Source organism: Falco peregrinus, chromosome 6 (assembly GCF_023634155.1).
Source record: "Falco peregrinus isolate bFalPer1 chromosome 6, bFalPer1.pri, whole genome shotgun sequence".
Lineage (NCBI taxonomy): Eukaryota > Metazoa > Chordata > Aves > Falconiformes > Falconidae > Falco > Falco peregrinus.
Window position 1 is genome coordinate 6518422 of NC_073726.1, and position 19411 is coordinate 6537832.

The 19411-nt window shown below is 38.9% G+C and overlaps 1 protein-coding gene across 1 annotated transcript; it reads left to right on the top strand.

Moving 5' to 3' along the window:
- The first annotated feature begins 8129 nt into the window (after positions 1-8129).
- ZBED4 (zinc finger BED-type containing 4) lies at positions 8130-13254 on the top strand. Its single transcript, XM_027796102.2, has one exon. The coding sequence runs from the start codon at positions 8361-8363 to the stop codon at positions 11877-11879; it is 3519 nt and encodes a 1172-aa protein (XP_027651903.1). The 5' UTR covers positions 8130-8360; the 3' UTR covers positions 11880-13254.
- The last annotated feature ends 6157 nt before the right edge of the window (positions 13255-19411 follow it).

The following is a 19411-nucleotide window of genomic DNA, read 5'->3' on the forward strand; positions in this document are numbered from 1 at the left end:
ACCTGCTTTATTCTTAAACATGCTGAGCAGTCAGACTGTATCACTGAGGTCTGATGAAACATTTTGGTACCAGGCATGTTTAGCAAATCCTGTTGGGTGCTAAACAGGGATGCCAGAACTAAATGTCAGCCAGCTGTGAATAATACGCATGATAACACAAACATCCCTATTTGTGTCAGACTCCAAAAATGATGAATATGAAATGTATAATATGTAAAAAGCAGTATCTCAATCTCTCTAAGAAGTTCTGTGGTTGAGGATATACTGGTGTTAAGAACTGAGTTAAGAACCAGATCCTCTCCTTTTTTTTAAAAAAAAAATATTTTTTTATATTATCTGACTTTTTCTCCTTTGTGTCTATTTTAAAGTATTTTTTAAAATTATGCTTATCTGGAAAACATACAGTTTCTCTTCAGTTTTGCCACTGTCATGAGTTTTTTACTCCTTTTACACATCAGCATAAGAGCCAGTGTAGTTTTCTGCAGTGCCAGCGTGCACGCTTTCTTCCATACACAGTGATGCAGGTGATGTAGGGTTTGAGATGGAGATGTTTGTTTAAAGCTGTAGCTTTTAGTTCTGAAATCTTCCCTGAGGTTTCAGGGAATGTCTGAAAATAATCAGTAAACAGAGTACCATAGACTTTTTTATGTTTACAGCAGCAAGAGGAGAAAACGGATGTACAGAATAAATCAGCTTTTGAGAGTAAGAGGCTAAGAGTTTGAGTTTGTGCAATGTTAGGTGTGTTCTGTGTGCAGGTTTGATTTTTAATTTGACACTGCCCCTTTAGTCTTAAGACTAAAACTGTCACTTTAAGCTGTGCTGTTGATTATCTTCCTGCATTATTATTAATTTAGTGGTGGGGTGAAAATAGAAGGTAGAGAGGAATCCAGAGGCTGCTAAGCCAAAAAAATATAACTTGGCACTAGCAAATCTATTTTACTGCTTAATATAAGAGTCTGTGTTCCATAGTAAAATTATTTGATGTTTTGGGAGACAGGAGGCAAGAAAGGGGGAATGGATATTTACATTTAGCTGCTAGTCCTTTTAGTCTTTTCAGTCTCTACTCTAGCTAAATTCCTGCATTTGTAATTAGGGTTGAGTACTCAAGAGCCCAATGATGATGGTTATGGCTGTAACACTCAGCAATCCACACCTTGGTTTTGCACTGTCGGGAATGACTGATTTAGGACCCAGCTTACACCAAGCACAGAATTTTACAGCAACGTGAAGAGGCATGAATGAGCTTTATACTTGGATAAATCGGAGGTCTCTGTGTCGTGTCCTGACAAGTAGCATGAGCACAGCAGGGAGCTCACATACCTTTCTTGGAGGGCTCTCATTCTTCCTGCCTTGTCTCCCAAACCTCTGAGCAAGTACCTTTGTCCCATTGCTTTCCAAAGTGTGTTTTTGTTTACCTCCTTACGGGTTACTCTGGATATGTTATTTTCTCTTTGTGACTTTTTTCCAGCGTCTCTTCTCCTCAGGGATGAGGGAGTTGAGGGCATCAGTTGCCCTGCAAGGATGCTGCCTTGTTTCTTCCAGCAGCTGAAGCCCAGCAGACAGAATATCTTTGGGAGCGGCCTGGTTCCTGCCTCCCAGCCTGTTCGAGCTCCTGCGCATGGCATCCTGCTCGGCTGGCCACACATCCGTGAAATGCTCCAGCCGTGGAGGAAATAATCCTTCCCCACACCTTTTTTTTTTGTTGTTGTTGTTGTTGTTGTTCCCACTACCAACCCTAGTGTGGTAATGTTTACACAACCATCGAACTGTTTGTGAATGTTCCCTATTTGTACACTAGGATTTTTCTAAATGTTTGCCTCGCTCTAAAATGGAATTTTAAAAATAATTGTAAAAGCTTTAAGCCATGTAGTAAGATGGCCCTATAAAACTCATGGCAGAATAGATGGAACAAAAACAAAAGATGAAAGGTACGGCCCTCCTAATTTAGAAGGGATCACGGAGAAAGAAATTTAGACTTCTGCAAGACCAGTGGCTTGTGGCAGAACAAGAGCTAAACCTAGGTATTATTTCTCAGCCAATATTCAGAAATGTTGTATATTCATTACTTCCATATATCACTTTTTTAAGATCTAAGTAGGAAAAAAAGCATAGTAAATCGTTAAAATGTTAAGTAAAATTACTTTCAGTTTCTAACATCAGAGGTTTTCTCACCAGTAGAAGAGAGCACTAAACAAAAGTAATAGTTTCTGTCTTTTTTTTCTGTATATGCCCTTTTGGGTTTTTTTATTGACTTAGATATGATTTTGGTTATGTTGTTTCCCCTTCCATTAACATTTGCTTCTCGGGGGTCTTTACTACTATTTTAATTGTTTACATATTTTCTGTTGAATACACAAATTCCTATAAACTTCAGCTCTTTCACATTAGATCAATAAAAACGTCTAATATTACTTGTCCTAATTGTTATATTCTGTTCCAGTATTCGGTTAGGGCGAAGGCTATCCCTGTCAACAAGGAGCAATGTATGGTATTGGTGGTGCTGTTCCCACACTTGAATCCTTTGTGTCTGGATGGAGTACCTGGGGTTGTGTATACAAGAGGGTATTTTGCAAATTGGAGAGAATACCTTTGTAAAACCACAGGTTACTGGTTAATGTAAGATCTACCTTTCAGGTGACTGCGAAAGTAACAGAATAGTAAAGGTGGCTTTACCTTCCTCTTCTTTTTCTTTCCCATCAGTCTTCTACAAATCATACCTCCCATGAGGTCCAGAACAACTAGTTTCTTTTATTAAGCCTGACTTTCTGTACTTCGATCCCAATTGCACTATTGCATCCACTAGTTCATGCTTGTACGTTTGTGCGGATTCTTGTGAGACTTGAGCTTAGGACCCACCTTGCTTCAGTGTTTGACTAACATGCTAATTGTGCAGTCTCTTCTAATACCATGTTTTAATTGCTTGGTATCTTCTTCTTCCAAAGAACTTCTGTAGTTCTTTGTGGGTGAGCTAGTACTGATATTTTATAACAGGAAATCTGTATAGAAAAAATGCCACTATTCTTAAGTTTCCTTCTTCAAGGGATTTGTAACTGAAACGTGGTAAGGTTCATCTAGGTTATACATTTATAAGAATTTGTTCTGCTTATTTGTTACAGGTTTTTGGGTGTGTGTTTCAGCTTTTCTGGAGTTCTGATTTGTTTGGGTTTTTCTTTTTGTGGGTGTTTGCTTTTTATTTGGTTCTTTGTTAGCAAATATTCCTTACCTAGCATAGTATCCATCCATTGAAGTGGAAGCTGATAATAATCTGTTAAAATTTATCCTCCTTATTGCTTTTATTGCTTGCTTTTAGAGATTTTCTTTTAATTGATGTTCTTAATGATGCTTGTACATTTTAAAAAAGTAAACAAGATTAGCGCTATTTATTCTAAAACCGACATCCATTTGTGCAAATTATTTTTAATGTGCTTTTGTGTACCTCCTACACTCAAAATCTGTCACTGCTTTTGATTTTTTTAAAAGTAATAAACAGTTTTGCTTTCACTTTGTTTCCACATTTTGCATCTATCTTGAAACATCTGCTTTTGCATTTTGCAGGGGTGTGTGTTTACAGTATATGTAATTGTATAAGTGTATTTTTTTGTTGTTTTAAAGTGGTCTTTCTAGACTATTTTCTGCACCAAGATTCTGTAACACGATCAACTCCATGATTATTGCCTGACTAGTCAACCTAAAATCTAAAATGGTTTAAAGCTTGCAGGCCACTATCTGCTTTGCAAACAAATAATCTGCTCATGGTTCGGGTTTTTTACGTACTTTTTATACTTCACTGTATGTTAATGTATGTCTCTGCAATCCCAACACACCAGTGTTTCTCTACACCAGTGTTTTCTTTGGTTTGTTTTTGTTTTTTGTGGTTTTTGGTTTTTTTTGTGTGCTTGGGGTTTTTAACCCCCTTCCTTTAGCAGTGATTTCTTCTGGTCATGGCAGTCTGCTGTGGCACTCTGGATCAGTGACATTCTCCTGACATTTCTTGTCAACCACCATACGCTTTCAATAATCCCATTTTGAATGGAAAATCCTATACAATGTTTCTGCAGGCTTCTTACCATAGCAAACCACTGACTGTCTACAGTTGCTCAGGAGCTAATAGTCGAGAGTAGTACATTTGAGCAGATAATTGTTCTCTAGTTCCATTTATTTTCTTTTGAAGATTTTTGTTGCAAGGTGACTCTTAATTCTCTTTGTTTCCCTGCTTGTCTGTATCTAATTGAGGAGATCTCAAAGGCATAAATCATTTTCATTTTAAGCTGATTGCCTGTAGCCTTTTTTTCCTTTGAAAACGTTTTCCTTCTCCTTGAACATCCTGTTTGTTTAGCAGTAGTCCATAACTTCGAGTAGCTTGTGTCTAAGGGTAGACGAGTGATGTAAAAATGGTCATAAACAAATTCATACTTTGTTGTAGGTTACTGTAAAATTTTAGACGATGGAGTATTTTGTTTTGTTTTTAAAACAGATTGACTCTTCTGTAGAGTTGGCATGGGAGGAGGGAGATGAAAAACATTCGTATTCCTATACCCTGAGCATTTGAGGACTATATTCTAAAGAAAATTAGGGTTGAACCCTCAACGGTGTTTGAAGGGAGGGAGCTTGACTTGATTTTACGGTATGATGTAGTAACACTCAAAGCAACAGAGATCATGCTTAGATGTTTGAAAGAAAACGGGGAGAAAAACCCCGCTAAACATGCAAAATCTTCTAAGGGGCATCCAGCTTTGGGGATTTCCAAATCCAGGAAGCGATCTAGCAGCCCTGACAAGTCCCCTTTGAGAGTCTCAGCTTTTCTGCATTCCTAGAAGGCAGCAACAAAGCCCAGAAAAATACGTATTATGTAGCCAGAGAGCTGTAACAGCCGTAAAGTGGGAAAAGATATAATTAAAATTTTCTTGTCTTAAACTCAAGGATAAGTACACTAAAATACTGCAAATGGCCGCAGTATATAAGCAGTCCATAACACCGCTAATAGCATAACCGTCCTAACGGCATGAAAGCATTTTAAATCACGGCTGAGCATAAATACAGAAATAATACGTAGCTGCAAAGAGAGACCTATGTTTAATCGCATAAATAGGGGACAGAAAAAACATGTGAATTGACAGTTCGAGTAGTAAAATCTGCAAGCAAAACCGAAGGATACAGAATAAAGTAGGAAGGATTTCTCACGGAACAAGAACGGTTTCTGGTCCTAAAGAATGGTAAATAATGTCAGGAGCAGATGAGGCTGCTTCCTACACCGTTTTTTGGTGGAGGAGATGAGGAGCATTAAAAACACCCAGGAGAAAGAGGATAGAAGCCTTACCGCCGCGGTTCCTGCTTCAGAGTCCAAATAGTTGTCTCTCCTCTTCGCCTCAACTTGGCAAGCAGAACCAGCCAGGACCATAGCCATCAGGTTAACTGGGAGGCGTCAGCTCGGTGGTATTGTGTACTTAAAGCTAATTTAGCATAAGATGATTAGGGCCTAACTGTTTGAATATGTAGTGGTAATGGCTGATAATGATTATGAACTTAACCATTGGCAATGTGTATTGTTAATGAATGTCAATCAATTTAAGTATCATTATGAAGTTTGCTACTGGCCTCATTAATCAGGTTTCCAAATCTTCCCTGCGTGGCTACCTGAAGCTTAGCTGTGTTAAGCAATAACTGCTTATCCGGACAGGGACAAATGAAGCATCTCCATGGACTTTTCTGTTCAAAGCCTAGAATTAGGTTTTGCGTAATTGAAAAACGACAGGAATTGCAGGCCAGGGATGTGATTACCTGCTTTGAGGCAAAGAAATCATGCACGACTTCGTCAGAACCCAATGCCAATGTATGCATGCTTTTTTGCGTGAATCTAGCTAGGAATCTGTAATGTGCTTACTCTAACTAATTTATGTTCTGTAAACTCTGCGTGGAGTCACTTGCTTTTGAGCCTTTCTATCCTGTGATACTAAGTCACAACAGCTTACTATATATTCTTGCTTTTCCTGTTTGCAGTACAAGCTCCAAGTTCACATCAAAATAAAGATGAAAAAAACTCTTAGATTGTCAACATTTTTAAAAGAAACCAATCTCTCGTCCCAAATGCACGTTTCCATATCATCAATATGTGTGATGACTAGCCTGTATTTTATTCAGTTTTATACAGTGATGTTAATTTTAGTCTCTGCTGCCAGAGTTGTTCTGTGGAAACTACTGTGTAGTATGTTAAATGTAAGGTTTTCCTTTTTCTTCATATCCCTCCCTTCGTGAGAACTGATGTCCTTTGTGCTTGACCCTTATATCTTTTGGTGTCTGAAAAAGGTTGGGTTTTTTTTTTTTCTGAGAAGGAAAGAGAAAGGCAGAGCGCAAATACTAGAACTTTCACAGAAAGAAAATCAGTTACTGCTTTCCTCTTAGCATAAAATAGCTGCAGTAAGATCTGCAGATTTTTCCCTGCCCCTTCCCCTGCGCTGGGGGGGGGGGCGGGGAGTGGGGAGAAAGGCAAGTTATCACTTTGATAAGCTTTCCAGAAATCTGAAATCCACAGGAAAATAAGTGTTTCTGTAAACAGACCTCAGAGAAATATTAATTAAAATAGGTTACATAGCTAATATGACATTGGTCTTGATTCAGGGTGGGGAAGGCTTTGTGAATACAGTTTAGACTTTTTTAATGTGTCTTGTAGCTATGCTAATTCCACCCTTTGTCTACCGAAATACTTACTGTGCTTGAGTAGCATGAAAATTGTGTGAGAAGTTTTTAAAAGAACCAATTCAAATGTGTGTTTTGTCTTCAGCTGGGGAGAGACAGTCCCATAAAATCCAGTTCATTGGAGTGCGTAGTGTAGCATCACCTGTGTAGTCCGGAAAATGTTTATTGTCTTGAATGGAGGTACTAATAACTACATTGATGACATGAGAATAAGTGAGAGAGGCTCTGGCAAAATTTAGAATTCTAATATGACTGTTGTAAAGGGGGGTGGGGGGGTGGGGGGAAGCGGCTGACATGCAGACGGCTTGTTTGTGTGGGGCTGTTGAGGTGTCCTGGTTTTTGACCCTGTTGTTGCCCTGTGACTTCTATGCAGCTATACTTAAAAAAATCTACTCTTCGTACTGGAATTGGTGGTGGGGGAAATCTCTACCCACGAGAGAAATGAGCTATGAGTGTAAATGGGCTTTCTAGTATAACCCTTCGGTGTGTGAGGAACTTGAGCCGGCAGTGCCGCACGTTGGGCACCAGCGTGTACATACAGCTGTACGTATCTTTGGTTCTGGGTGATGATGTTAGGCTCTTGGGAGACCTCAGTTTATGTATGGCATTTGCATAGCCCAGATAGCCTGAATTAAGCATTTCAATTTTTAATCATGAAACTCTACAAGTAGCTTGTTTCTAGAGTATGGTGTTGTCTGGGAGCGTTGTGGCATAAATATAACCATGATGGTCAGAGGAATAGAGATGAGCGTGACCTCGCTGGACACCCTTACAGAGGTTTTCTCGTGAAATGTATTTTTAGACACTGCTGTCAGTAATGAAGGGCTCACATGTACAGGAGTATAACTTAACATTTGGTTTTAAGTACATATTTCTGTGCTAATACGATGTCTCCTTGTCTTCATATATATCTATAGATACCTATATAGTATATGTTTGTGTATATATGTGTGTATGTATGATTATGCAGTGGGTGAATTAGGATGAGGCATAGGTATGTCCAAGCAAATACAAAAGTGATGCTTGGACTCCAGATTTTGTTAAAGCTGAACTAGAGCTGCGTGTGGATATGTATTTGGCCACACAAATGTATTGAGTCTATGTTGGGTTTTTTTCTTCCTTTCAGTCATACGCTGAATTCTTTTCACTTTAAAGGAAAAAAACCCTCCAACGCTACAGAACATTTAGTGCATGTTTTCAGTTCATCTTTACTGTAGCTATTTAAAGTGGGTTAGTCAACTTTGTCTCCTGATTATTATTTGTTTTTGTAATTTCTAGATGGTGCCAATCAAGATGAACAGAATGGCTTCCTTCAACAAGAAAATAGAACATTCATTTTTTAGGATTATGTCTACAACATGAAGCATTTAACAGTAGCTGTCTTTGAGAACATTCATCTATGACCTGAAATGTCCTGATCCTGGGGAAAAATGATATTCCATTAATTAAGTCTATAATTTTTAAATGCATTGTTATGACTAATCATATTTGCTTATGCACAACACAGATACAGAATTGATAAACGAGACTTTATTTTAACACATACGCACATTTGTGTTTGTGCATTCAGTATACAAGATACATCATTTTAATCAAATTTTAAATAATCTCTTAAATTATCTATATTTATTAATAAATGAAGACTTGGCAAGAAGAATTTGTCATCCATGGACGAGAGTAAAGCAGATTCCCCCAGAATGGATGGTAGTTTTGTATTGGGTAAAATCAATAACTTAAAAGCAGAGCCAGAGGAAGACGGCATTAACTGTACTCTAGAAAGAATGGATATAAAGACGGAACAAGATGATTTCAAACATGCGGACAGCAGTGATGAACAGGAAGACAAAGAAAAGAACTTCATTACGAACAACGCTGGCAAATATTTATCTACAGAAAACGAAGATGATTATGGATCTCTTTTTTCTCAGTATAGTAGTACGCTGTATGATGTAGCAATGGAAGCTGTGACACAGAGCCTCCTTTCTAGCAGAAACATAAGCTCCAGAAAAAAGTCACCTGCTTGGAACCATTTTTTTATATCTCCGAGAGATAGCACTAAAGCAATATGTATGTACTGTATGAAAGAATTCAGCAGGGGTAAAAATGAAAAGGACCTGAGTACAAGTTGTCTCATGAGACATGTGAGGAGAGCCCATCCTACTGTACTAATTCAAGAAAATGGAAGTATGCCAGGTATATCCTCCTTTTCTTCACCTACGTTGTTACTGCCACCTCAGCCCGCAGATGTTGGAGATCTGAGTTCCATGTTATCCCCCATAAAACTAGTCAAGAAAATGGCTTCTAAAATACCATCTCCAGATCGAATAATTGAAGAATCTGTTTCTATTGTTTCTACTGAAGAAATATCAGATCTTTCGGTTTCTGAAAAGTGCAACAAAGAAGAAGTCATTGTTGGGTCGTCTCCGCAGCTACCCAACAACCAGTATGATGACACTGTAGAGAATGTAGCAGAAAAAACTGTTGTAATTCCAAAGAGCACATCAGGTTCCAGAAGGAGATCTGCTGTCTGGAAGCACTTTTATTTGTCACCTCTAGATAATTCTAAAGCTGTTTGCATCCACTGCATGAATGAGTTCAGTAGAGGAAAAAACGGAAAAGACCTGGGAACGAGTTGTTTAATAAGACACATGTGGAGAGCCCATCGTTCCATTGTCCTGCAAGAGAATGGGGGTGGTACCAGCATACCACCTCTCTACACTGCACCTCCAACTCTGTTGCCTTCTTTACTGCCCTCGGATAGCGATCTGAATTCTATGTCGTCCTCTCCTGGAAAACTAATGAAAGAATCAGCTTCTGTTTCTTCTTCTCCAGACAGAATCTCTGAGGAGATCCATACTAATCTCTCTTCTGGAGATGCTCTAGTGGAAGACTCAATGCTGTCGTCGTCTGAAGATATAGGCGAAGTCTCCTTTGTTTCGTCTCCTGAGAAACAGTGCGAGGGATTAGGTCCACTAATATTTGAACCTACGGCTGTGTTTCAGCAAAATAAAAGGATTATGAAAAGACTTAAATCAGAAGTTTGGCACCACTTTTCACTGTCGCCTGCAGACAGCCTAAAAGCAGTATGTAGGTACTGCAGTTGTATGATAAGTCGTGGCAAGAAAGGAGATGTGGGCACAAGCTGTTTGATGAGACATCTATACAGACGCCATCCTGATGTTATCGGAAACCAAAAGAGCTTTCTTGACGTGAGTTTGGCGAATTCTCCTTATGCCACTTTGGCTTCTGCAGAATGTTCATCCTCAAAATTGACTGACTTGCCTACAATGGTTACACATGATAATCAAATAATATTTCCTGTTAATAGTAAGAAGACCTCAAAACTGTGGAATCACTTTTCGATTTGTTCTGCAGACTCGACAAAAGTAGTATGTATGCACTGTGGACGTACAATAAGTAGGGGGAAAAAGCCAACAAATCTGGGCACAAGTTGCCTTCTAAGACATCTGCAGCGGTTCCATAACAACGTATTGAAAACAGATGTCTCTGAGCCAGTATTATCCTCATCTACGGATAATCACATGCCACTGAGCACAGAATTAATAGGATCCTCAAATTTTGATGAAACCAATGACAAGTTTTGTGACTCTCACCCAGTTGCCAAAAAAATCACACGTCTTGTAGCCGAAATGATTGCACTTGACCTTCAGCCATATTCTTTTGTAGACAACATTGGCTTTAACAGGCTGCTTGAATATCTGCAACCTCAATATTCTTTACCTTCTCCATCTTACTTTTCTAGGACAGCAATTCCAGATATGTATGATAATGTAAAACAAATAATTATTTCACATCTTAAAGAAGCTGAAAGTGGAGTGATCCATTTTACATCTGGAATATGGATGAGCAACCAAACACGAGAATATCTAACCCTGACGGCTCACTGGGTAACATTTGAGTCTTCATTTCGACCACAGTGTGAGGATTACCATTGTTCAGCACTGTTAAATGTATCACAGATTGATTGCGACTACAACGGAATCAGTATTCAAAAGCAGTTAGAGTACTGGTGGGAAACATGGATTACTTCTGTTGGCCTTCAGATTGGGATTACCGTTACTGATAATCAGAGTATAGAGAAAACTTTAAATGAAGGTGATCATTCAAGTGTACAATGTTTTAGTCACACTGTTAACGTCATTGTAAATGAGGCTATTAAAAGCCAGAGAATGGTTCAGAATTTGCTTAGTATTGCAAGAAAGATCTGTGAACGCGTCCATCGCTCAGCAAAAGCAAAAGAGAAGTTGGCTGAGTTGCAAAAAGAGTATGAGTTGCCTCAGCACCAGCTAATACAAGATGTTCCATCAAAGTGGAATACATCGTTTCATATGCTTGAACGTCTTATTGAACAGAAAAGAGCAATCGATGAAATGTCGATAGAGTGCAGCTTTCGGGAGCTAATAAGTTGTGACCAGTGGGAAGTCATGCAGTCGGTGTGTCATGCTCTCAAACCTTTTGAAGCCGCAAGCAGGGAGATGAGTACACACATGTCTACTCTAAGCCAAGTGATTCCAATGATCCATATACTTAATAGGAAAATAGAAATGCTATTTGAGGAAACAATGGGCATAGATACTATGCTGAAATCTTTGAAAGAAGCTATGGTGAGTAGATTGTCCTCCACGCTTCATGATCCAAGGTACATTTTTGCTACGCTTCTGGATCCCCGATACAAAACATCCTTATTTACAGAAGAGGAGGCTGAACAATATAAACAAGACTTAATCAGGGAGCTGGAAATAATGAGTTCTACCTCACATGATGATAAACCTGTTTCCAATGGCTGTGATGCAGGTTCACCATCTACAAATTCATATGGGGAAGATAATCTCTGGTCACTCATGGGTGACATGAAGAAAACAAAAGACCTGAAAGAGAGAGCAAAGTTACCGGAGGAAATGGTGCTTTCTTACCTGGAGGAAGAAGTGCTTGAGCATAACTGTGATCCTCTAACTTACTGGAACTTTAAGAAGTCATCTTGGCCAGTACTGTCAAAATTGGCTGTCAGGTTCTTGGGTTGTCCACCAAGCATTGTTCCTTCAGAGAGATTGTTCAATACATCCAATGAAAGCAACAACTTTAGTCAGTCAAGGTTAATGATTGAACACTTTGAAAAGCTTATCTTTTTGAAAGTGAATCTTCCTTTAATATACTTCCAGTATTGAAACTAATGAACAAACTGCTAGACTAAATCTATTGTTGCTCACTGGATATTAACTATCTATAACTCGGATTTTTAAATTGCTCCAGTAGGGGCCATGTATGACATCTAATCAGTGACTATAATTCCAAATTTTAGTTTCAATTTTTTCAGCTTTCAATATGTCTACATGTGCCTTATTCATAGTACTTCAGGCCAGATATTGTATATATGTTTTTTAAAACTTCACGCTAGAGATAGCCTGTCTTGTCAAATTATACAAAATTATGTAGGTTTTAATCCATAATTGTAAATGAACTTTAAAAAAGCTCAGTCATTTGTTTTAATAGAATGGCAAAAAAAAAAAAAAAAAGATGTAAACAGTTCTATTCTGTAGTTTTTTATTCAATGACTATGTAAAAACCATAAACCAGGTACTGTATTTTAGTTGAACATTGCTTTAATTGCAACAAAACAGCTTTTGTAGTTGTCAAAAGAAAGCTGTACGCGGAAGATGGGGTTCCAGCCGTCTTTTTATCATGTGGTGTTTTTAACTGCAAGCCCTAAAGTACTTAAAGGATTAAGAAGAGTTATCAAGGAAGATGTGTTTACAGGAGACTATTGACTTAGTATCTGAAAATAAATCTTAAATTTGAGATGATATGGAATGTCAGTTACACAGCAATCGGTAGCAAAACCTCCCATTCTGGGTTCTCCTGTTCAGGTTTTACATTTTAACTAAACTACAGAAATATTCTGGGTATTTATAAAAGCTCTTTGGAAGTCTTATCAAAGTTTGTGAATTAATGCTTGTTATTTAATGCCATGTACAAAAAAAGGCAAGAAACTTACCACAAAGATTTTAATGTCATTCTAAAGCCTTTTCTAATCTTTAGTGCATCAGAACTATAAGGTTCCCTATTGTAAAAACTGAGCCCTTACTCATAACGTAATTTCAATTGTGTAGAACAGCCTGTCTTTAAAGCTCCTAGTACAGAAATAACTGATCTTCTGATTTTTCAGTAATAGCCTTATGGATATGGTGCACTGCTTAGAATTTTATGTAGTAGGGTTGATTCTTAACTGTTGGTGTCCATCAGGCAAATGGGATATAGAGCCTTCAAAACTTCAAAGAAGATGGAAATAAATAGCCAGGATTTTTATTTGAAAGGAATGTTCTCCATGTTTTAACTCTGGAAAGGTTAATTTTCTCATTTCAGTTTTCATTGGATACTTTTTGGGAAACAAGTCATCATTTGCCTATGACCCTTTAGAAAAGTTGTAGCTTTGTTAAAATACTGTACCTATGCCTAATCTAATTTTGCATTTACTATGTTTTAGTGTATTTATAAATGGTGAACTCAGTTTCTGAAATTAAACATTTTATTTGCAATTTTCTAGTGGTAGTCAACACTGCTTTTTATTTTCAGATGGATTTAAGACAACCATTAAATAAAAAATAATTGATACAATTGTAATCATAAATATACCACAGAACGTGCTATGTGAAAAGATTGATTTTCTGTTTAGCTCTTTGGACTTAAGCCTGGATTCTAGTTCTTTTCATTTCACTCAAGCTATTCAACCTCAGGAAAATTTGTTGAATTCTTTCACAGGTGGCTTTAGCTTCCATGTGCCATTTCTCTGAACATTTTATTGTTTCAGGTATTTTATTTGTTATTCCATTAGTTATGTTTACACCTGTATTATTTAAGTAAATTATTATATAGTGTACTTGGGGTTAAAACTAATGCTGCATTTTGCCTCTAGTATTTTGAAAGGTAACCTTTAATTCCATCAACATCATGCTAGTCAGCAATTCTTTGTTCTTCTAGGGTTAAATGAGACTGGCACGTGTTTTGCAGTAATAAAACAATTTGTTCTAGTTTATGTATAGTTGGAAGTAGGCGAGTTTGAAGCAGCTTATTGGGAAACATGTTTAAATGGTTACTGGTTAATTATTATCTCAATTTTTCCCTACATTTTAAATGTGAATATAACCTTCACCTTTGTAAAGGAGCTGTTTAATCTTTCCAAACCAGTAGAGGGGGAGGTAGAAGATGAAGACAATTTTTTCTTCTTCTCCCCCCCCCTTTTTAAGCAAGTCATATAATTTTCACTTAAGGCTTGAATGTAAATACAGCCTTCAGCTTAAAGCGATGTAGGGCTACGTGATACTAGGAGGAGTGCTGGCAGTGAACAGGTTTTCCTGAAAATCCCAGTCCTCTGGAAACAAGCACCTGGACTCCTCTGAAGACAGTCTTTACTGTAGCTCCTGTGTAACTCTCGTGTGGAAAGTTGAAGCAATGGCATTTTGTAGCCCCCAGCTTGCATCTTAGTTATAGGGATAGTTAATTGTATACTCGTGCTTTCTGTCAAAACTTTTCCTGAGAGCATGAGAACTCGTCACTTTTTTAAAGTAAAAGTTTATCGGTTAGTCTGCGTTGTTTGTACCTGCCATTTCCTTTGTTTTGAAGGGCTCAGAGCTGAAGACCACAACTGTTTCAGTGTCAGCTTGGTTATAATAGGCTTGTGTTACAATTTTTTTAAAGATACGCAGGCCCAAAGGGCCTTAAAATAAACCCACGTAATTAATTCTTAAAAACTGAAATAAAAATAGAAGAGACTGAAAGCACAAAGTTGCTATTTTTCGGTTTAAGCCTTGATCCATCTATGGGAGTTACAGGAGCATCTCCATCTTCGGTTCAGGCACTGCTGCTGCCCTTGAGAGAAGAATGACTTCCAAAGAAGGGCTGGAAGCTTTCACTGAAGTATTGAGGTAAGTGACTGCGTGGGTATGCTTTGTGTTGGGTTTACTTTATTATTTTTAATATAAATTCTTAGTGATTGCTAGAACTTTAGATTTTTCCAACCCTTCTCTTATTTCTCATGTATAGGAAACTCCCGTTTGTACATTACGCTCTCTCAGACAGCAATAAAGCACAAGCCGTGAGCAGTGTGGGAGTTTTTTATCAAGCTCAGTTTGTGCTGCACCAGGCCCTGTAGCAGCAGACAGTTCCCTAATGCATAATGATACCATGAACCTGCAACAATTGTATTTATTTACACAGTATTTCAGTACCTTAGCAACTTTAGAAATAAATTTAGTAGGCAGACTTTTTTTTTTTTCCCCCTCAGCATAAAAAGTAAAGCGTAGATGGTACTAAAGAATATACTTCATGGCATCGTAAGAATCTTGCAGCTTTTGCTGAAGAGTAGGCAGGTGTAGCATCTAATTACACGCTGCAGCAAGAAATATTTTGTAGTACTAAAGGTAGGAAGGGGAAGAAGAAGAGATCCTCAACAGCCTTTTCACAGAATTCAAGTCTTGCGAAGGATCTATAATGGAAAGTATGTATTGAGACCTATATTACGCTCCAGAAACCTGTGATGATGCTCCCCCCACACTGCCCCTTTCCACTTGGCCTCTTTCCCTACTCACCAAGTAAAAATGAAGGAAACCGTTTGACTGCAGAATTTGGCCAGTGAGCATTTACCGGGAATACTCACAGCTTCTCCTTGCTCCCCAAGAGTAGCTTCTGAATTCACAAAGAACCGAAATCTCAGTCTAGAGCAGTTTACGTTCCGGCATAAGGATGGGAATGATTAAATGTAGATATAGATGACAAGCTCAAAGTAGATGTTCACAGTTGTTGAGTTGTGTGTCCCTCAAAGTAGTGTTTTTTCCACTGCTAACAAGCTGACATTTAGGTATCTCCAAACACAGGGAAAATAAACATATAATTAGCAAATAACACTAATTACAGACTATTTAGATTTTATAAACTAAGCATTTTAGTCTTCCACAAATACATTTGTTCTTTGCCTTATTCTCTGACAGGAAAGTGATTCTTCACCTTCTCGGTTTCCTTGCAAACCTGACCCCAGAGCAGTTCATTTCATAAAGCGAGTGTGCCAGCCAGAAACAGAAACCGCAGCCGTGTCCCCAGCTTGGGTATCCGCGTGTGTTCCAAGGGCTGGGTTGATGCTTAAGCAGCCCCTGCCTCTTTTTCTTCTCCCCGCTGTATGAACCACTTACTGCTTCCTATTTATCCATTTAAATGAGCAGTTATAAAGGAAAAGATTGACTCCGTGTCAGGTATAATTCCTACCTTATACTTGACGTATCTGGACACAAGTTGAGCCTTGGTACAGAACCAAGGGCAGCTGCAGCTGAAATAAAGCAGAATTGGCGAGACTGGCCATGACAGTAACATGTAGAATTTCAGAAGTAGCACTGGCTGTCCTTGCTGTAATAAACAAAGGTCTGAAATGAACAACCAAAAGTAGTTGTAGTTGCTCACGTTTATCTGAAGAGCTGATCTAAAATGGGTAGTTACATACAAAACAGATCAGTTATATTTAGGAATCGCACATACTTAAAAAACTGAAGAAAACCTTCATGGAGGTATTCTTTGTCATTTAACTTCAGGAATGTTTGCGAACACCCTTTTAATCTACTGTGTCGTATGTTAAGCAGAGAGCGGTACATGTCATTTAAGACAAAGCTGAGACACGGTAACCAGCTAACAGAGAAGGCTGCGGCTGAACAGTCGTGCTTAGCCTGTGATAAACTCGGCTTGTGGTTTGGCTCTTTTGCAAATAGAAAGTGAAGTCGTTTGTACAAGAAGGATCCTTCAGACGCTGAAGATGCAAGGAAAGCTCTCAGGGCTGGGAGTATTTAAGCACGAGCACAGGGATCAAAGTGAGGAAAGCAACACTATACTATGTGCGATTTCTGTTATGTACGAAAACGTGCTCTCAGATGCAAGGGAAACGCATGCTTCTGCGCTGAAACTGAGATACAGCAAAGAAGCACTTAAATCTTTTCTCACTTTTCAAGCTCCTTGGCCTTATGGAAAGAAGTCGAAGTATTCAGGAACACAGAAGTGGTGCTAGAACAGCGGTAACTGCAGTAGGAGGCAGCACAAACTGAATCTTCACCCGAATGTGGAGCCTGCCTCACCAAGGGGCTGTGTGAAATGGCCAGGGAGTTGAGGGGAAAGGGCTGTGACCAGCATTTCAAAACGTGTTACGCAGTTGCATCGCGTCGAGGTTGTGTTCTGATGGCTGAAGTGAAACAGACAGCAAAGGGAAGAACCGGGCACACATTCTGGCTTTTCTTGGTGTTAACACGTAAATACATTTTATGTTGGATCCAACACAGCTGTTCCCCAGGCTGCCTCACCACAGATTTGCTCTTGGGAGAGAAGACCCGCAGCAAGTACTGAGAGCAGGTGTAAGGTAAATATATGGTCTGGTATTTTTTCCTAGCTCTGAATGCTCTGTTGGAGACTTTCCGAATGCAAAGCTGTTCCTTGATCTTTGGTTCTTTTGGTTCTTGATGGGACAGTGGTCTGTTTAACTCTGTTTTGAAGCAGCTTTCACTTTCAGCATCCAAAAACGTCCTCCATCAGCAAGTTCCGCAAGTTTTTTCATGCAATTACTTTATTCAGTTTTACAACGCAGAGTATCCTAAATCTCAGGCTGTAAGACGATGACTATTCACCATCTCTGGCTGAAATGACAGGGTGACATATTTGTGTCCAAAAAATTTGTTAGCCTTGCTCTTTACAGGAACAAACACTGCTTGTAAGAAATTAAGTCAAACTTCAAAAGGCAATCCATGATGCTATGCAATGTGTCACCTTGGGCAGTTTAACAACACATCCTAAAATTAATCTCATTTTACAGCAGCCCTGTACATGTGAAATGCATTTTATTTACAACTGTATTCTGTTTTATGTTACATTATGACATTTATTTATAGATGGGCGGCGCTATCTGTTTTTTTGCTTTATTCAGGTTAATTCGATCCCCAGTTACTTGAATACACTCACCCTATTTCTGCTTTTATTAAGAAAATCTGTACTCAAGTTAGGGTTGTCTGTAATCAGTCAAGACAAGAGGAATTTTTCCTTTGAGAACTTGAATAGTCATGAGAAATTTATTGAAGTCTCTTAAAAAAATCCACCAAGTCAGTTTTCAGAGCATCTGTCTTACCTGCACCACTCATGTAGTAGCTTGAGGCCTCCCTCTGCTCCCCAAACACAGAATTTGTAATACCCCACCTCAAGTTCGTAGAAGATGTGAGGAAGGGACGACTTTAATGCACTGTTATACCTAAGGGAACTTAAACCTTCGTGTTCTTTCTTCCATGGAAGAACAGTGAATATTAATCTATATTAACAGAGAAAATAAGGTCTGTGTTTCTTGTGGAGCTCAAGCAAGGCAATAGAGGACTTGGAGATGAGAAGATGCAGTTAAGAGAAAGGAGAGGTGGCTTTAGTTTCTATTCCAAGGACTTTTTGTTTATTGAAAGCAGCCTTTGGGGAAAAACTACAGTAATCATCTCAGTTTCACAGCTGCCCCTTCTTATTCTGGGTGTGGGCTACCACAATATTCATGGCCTGAGGCAGGGAGGGGGTTACCCCCGCTGCCACAGAAGTCACAGCCAGTGGTGCCGTGGTGCCACGTGCGCTGTGTGGTTCATGATCTTTGTCTGCAAACCCAACCAGGCTGCAGATCTTCGCACTTTTCAAGAACCCGTATGCAGAGCAAGATGAAACAGGTCATAAACCTCAGTTAGACACTACTCAAAACTACAATCTAGTATCTCTTTCCTGACTCCTTCTATGTGTTTTACCTTTCTCTTTTTTTTACCCCAAACACACCAAACAGGCCCACTGGAGCTGCTGATAGCTTCTGTTTTCATCAGTAGTGAGGCGGGGGGCAGTACACACTACTACCAAAGCTGAACACCATCACTGCTTTAAGGCCAACAGGTAGCACTCAGACACCAGAAGCAAAGTCTGTGGAAGGACCCAGTCAGCTACGTGTGTCTGACACACACGTAAGATTAAACTTAAGCAACATTAAACTCTTCAGATGCCAAATGCCACTTCAGGCATTAGCTTGAGATGCCTGTGTTACAAGCAGAATAGCCCTAGGTTTTCTCTGTAGTTAATATGAGTTTCTACAGAGAGATTCTGACAACCAGGGATTTGAAAAGCAGGAGTAACTACACCTAACAGCATTGTAGACATCTGTCTACAGTAGGGCAGAATAAATTTTAGTTTAGGTTCTTGAGTTGTGGATTACAGTGTGGGGGAGTTACATAAAGCCAATGATCAGGCTTAACGTAAGGGCCTCTATCCTTACTCAGAAATTTTCCTTTGCATTGTTCCAAATTGTCAGCTATTTGCACATGTACTTCCTTCTGTCTCATGTGAATTGTTTGACGTTCAAATTGGCTCTGGAGGAAGCTGAGTTTTCTTCCAAAGACAAGTCAAATAGATAATACTTGAGTGATTTCAATTTCAAGGAGAGCCAGAGACTGGACCAACAAGTTCTGCAGGTTGCCTTTGCCAGGTCTGCTCAGCCTGAGGAAGCCTGCGCAACAGCACCAGCCACCCACGGGGAAGCAGGCTCCACCCCACCAATACATAATCTAGAGGATAAAAAGAAAACACGGTCCTAAAAACTGAAACATACATAGGTAAAGGTAGATCCTGAACAAAGTATATTTTAAGAGTGAAAAAGAAAAAAAACCAACCA

Excerpts from the sequence above, each read along its gene's own strand:
- ZBED4 (XM_027796102.2), top strand. The coding sequence starts at position 8,361 with ATGGACGAGAGTAAAGCAGATTCCCCCAGAATGGATGGTAGTTTTGTA.